This window comes from Octopus bimaculoides, chromosome 5 (assembly GCF_001194135.2).
Source record: "Octopus bimaculoides isolate UCB-OBI-ISO-001 chromosome 5, ASM119413v2, whole genome shotgun sequence".
Classification (NCBI taxonomy): Eukaryota; Metazoa; Mollusca; class Cephalopoda; order Octopoda; family Octopodidae; genus Octopus; species Octopus bimaculoides.
Window position 1 is genome coordinate 76,504,376 of NC_068985.1, and position 3,609 is coordinate 76,507,984.

General features: G+C 34.9%; 1 protein-coding gene across 3 annotated transcripts in view; it reads right to left on the reverse strand.

Annotated features, from left to right (window-relative positions):
* LOC106881248 (uncharacterized) overlaps window positions 1–3,609 on the reverse strand; it is a 276,422-nt gene that overhangs the window by 102,513 nt on the left and 170,300 nt on the right. For all 3 annotated transcript variants that reach the window (XR_008264114.1, XM_052967796.1, XM_052967797.1), the window contains exon 28: window positions 1,461–1,619. Coding sequence is in view for 2 of the 3 variants with exons in the window: in XM_052967796.1 (XP_052823756.1) it covers window positions 1,461–1,619 (159 nt within the window). In the remaining variant the exon portion in view is untranslated. The remainder of the gene's footprint in view (window positions 1–1,460; window positions 1,620–3,609) is intronic.

Consider the following 3,609-nt stretch of genomic DNA (forward strand, 5'->3'; position numbering starts at 1 on the left):
ATGCCTGTGCCTATATACATATATATATATATATATATATATATAGGTACAGAGGACCCATCAAGCCAAGTGCACCCATGCAGGTGGCATGTAAAAACATCCTTTTATACAACATATGTTGTATAAAATATAGAGTATATATTTTTCATTATATTCATTAGTATTCTATATAAACTCAAATACTGATTTCAAATTTTGGTACAAGGCCAGCAATTTTAGGGAAGGGGTTAAGTCAATTTCATCGATTTCAATGTTCAACTGATACTTATTCTATCAACCCTGAAAGGATGAAATGCTAAGTCAACCTCGGCAGAATTTAAACTCAGAGCAAAATGTTGCTGAACTCAGATGAAATGCTGCTTAGCATTTCATCCAGCTTGTTAATGATTCTTCCAGCTTACTGCTTTTAATAAAATGAAATATTAAAAACTAATATAGGGGATGATAGCAGATTATCTACACCTGTAGCAGCTGTACAACATTGTGTGTTATACATAGTATTATAAGGGTTCTCAAACAATTTGGATCACAAATTTAGAAATGCATATAATCTATGGTAAACAAAATTAATTAAATATGGAAGGCAGTATAGTGTTTAGCAGTAAGTTCAAATTTTCTGCCTACCATTATTTGTTACAGTTTTATAGTTTTCCAAGCTGTGGGTATGAATAGATATCAAACTTTCTGGATGTATTTGCCATGACAAATTGGTGTCCTTGAGAGTGGTAGAGGTATTTATCATTATTTTCACCTCACTGAGTTTCAAGCTAAATACAGACTTTATGAGTGTTTATGGATTACTGTACCATTACATGAACAACCGAAATGAGGACAGTTAATATGAGCTTATTTATTTGTTTATTTTATTCCATTGAGATTGTTAAACCCTTTGCTTCCTATGGAGCATGGGCTATTGACAACTATTCTTTACTATTCTCAACTCTGAAATGTCATTTCTGCTTCTCTCCAGTTAGGTTACTGCTTTTTCCTTTCAGATTTTGCTGCATGGTATCATATGTTACCACGAGGAAAGGCTTTCTCTCTCAGGTCTTGCTGGTTCTCAGTTGCCATCAATGCTTCTGTAACTTGCTTTCTTCTAGGTAGGGATGTTGGCCCTAAGCACATGCATTATTTTCTCTGGGAAGAGGTGGTTCATATTAGTTTGGCCTCTATCCTTTGAGCTGTCCAGCATAGGAAACCCTACAAAGGGTTTGGGCTCTGCTGGTATAGCTCTTAGGGACATTAAGATACACTGCAATAAAGACTGGACTTTGTGGGGGATAATTTGTGAACTCAAACATAATTGGTTACAAGTTTGCAACAAACCAATCACTGGTATATCTAGAACTACAGATATGTTGGTTACAACAGGTCATTCAACTGATTACCTACATAGCACAAGTGTGTTTAAGAGTCCACATAGTAACAACAATAATGGCAAAAACTGAAATCAGACTCACCTGTGCAATTTGACCGTGATATTGAACCAGGAAGACTTGTTTGATTATGGTAACAAGGTGAACACATGGTACTTTTGTGGAACATATTATAGGTATTTGCAGGACATGGCTGACAGGGCTCATAACCAGTTCCAGAAAAGTAACCAGGATAACATTGCTCTGAAATAGAATATTTTAAAATGATAAATAATCAACAATAAATATATCAAGTTATAACCTATAAGCAACATTATTTTATATATTTTATAGAAGCCTTGTTTCATACATCTTATAGCAACCCTATTTTATACATCCTAGAGCAACCCTATTTTATACATCTTATAACAGAATTTATTTATCCACCCTATAACAACCTTATTTTATACATCCTATAGTAACCTTATTTTATACATCCTCTAGCAACCCTATTTTATACATAATTCTTTGGCCTCTGTCTGCCACAATGACCATCAATGAAAATACAAGTTGTCTATCCCATGTGTAGAGTGTTTGATAGGATCCAAGCCTAAACAGCATGATACTGAGGACAGATTGTTTCCCATGCAGCATGTCCCTCCATCTCTAGGTTACAGATGGATCCAAAGAAACAGCCCAGTCATTGCAATTTGACATCAGTGTCATCAAAGGGGTAGCCAGAATGAGGTTGTAGACATCGTTGAACTACCTCAAGGGCTCTGACACTCAATTTCCTTTCAGGGTTTACTCCCAAAGCTTCTCTCATGGCTGGGTATGGTTGCAAAGCAGCAGAGGTTTGGAATCAAGGTTTTCCTTCTCCTAAATGGATTGCTTCTCTCCCAAGTTAATGAGTTCCATCTGCCCCACTGACTTACTAATTAGTAGCTGAGTGCTACAACCACAGGTCAGAGTATACCTGGAAACAATAGTGTCTAAGAGGTGGTTCCATACTCCCCAAAACCCTAAGACTCACAAACCAGGACCCCACCATTGGATTCAGTTTAAAGTCATACCGAGGTGTGATGTACATAATAAAAACTAGAATACATGTACCATGTAGCACCACAGTTGCACACCTGGCTATGTAGTTAAAATGCTTGCTTTGAAATTACATGATTCTGGGTTTGATCCCACAGTGTGGCACCTTCGGCATGTCTTCTACTATAGCCAAAGTGGAATTTGGTAAACAGAAACTGATATGCAGAAACACATTGTATGCATAGTGTGTGTATGATCATGTATGTATGTAAGTTTGTTTGCACTGTGTGTGTGAGAGAGAGAGAGAGAGCAAGAGAATATGTACCTGTATGAGAGAGAGTGTGTGTGTGTGTGTATATGTGCACGCATGTGTGTGTGTTTATATGTATGTGTGCATATGAGGTGCATGTGTTTGCTGTGTGAATGTGTGTGTTGTATGTGTATGGTGTGTGAAACAATATTACCAATTAAAAGCAAAAAAAAAACAAGATTGTGTAAATGTAAAAAACATAAACTTAGCCACCCAGTAAATATAGATCATTAAAATAAGACAATTGTAGTGTGGAAGATATTTGTAAGCCAGTCAAGAACACTCAAAAATTGTTAGCTTCACTTCAACATTTAATTTTCATTTGTGTCAAGATATTTTGGTTGCTTTGAAAGCGCAGCCTGTTTTCTGACAAAGCTTGGTGCTACACCAAGTTTTGGTGGGTATATCAGCCGAAACATTGTGTAAACAACAAACAAGATGAGGACAAATATCTGCTGAATGTAAATAATGTAAATAATGCAAGTAGTGGGTAGATCTGACTAAAACCTTTGAATGTGGTACCCCAGCAGGGCCAGAGCCCTATGACAAATATATTCTTAAAATAAAAGAATTATGAAAACGTACATACATGTATGCATACATACCTACATATATGTTTGTGTGTGTATACATATATATATATATATATATATATATATATGTATGTATATAAAGACATAAATGACAGAGAAATAGTTTGATGATATTTTATTGAACAATAAGACAATTCAAATATTACGATAAATTGTTTCATAACTTAAAAACATGTAAATAATTTATATTATATTTAATAATAAATAGATTACTTACATGTCTGCATCAATGCAAAATGCAAAACTCTTTAAAAATAATGCATTAAGGAGCTTTTTTTTTATGATTACTTGAATCCATATATATATATTGTAA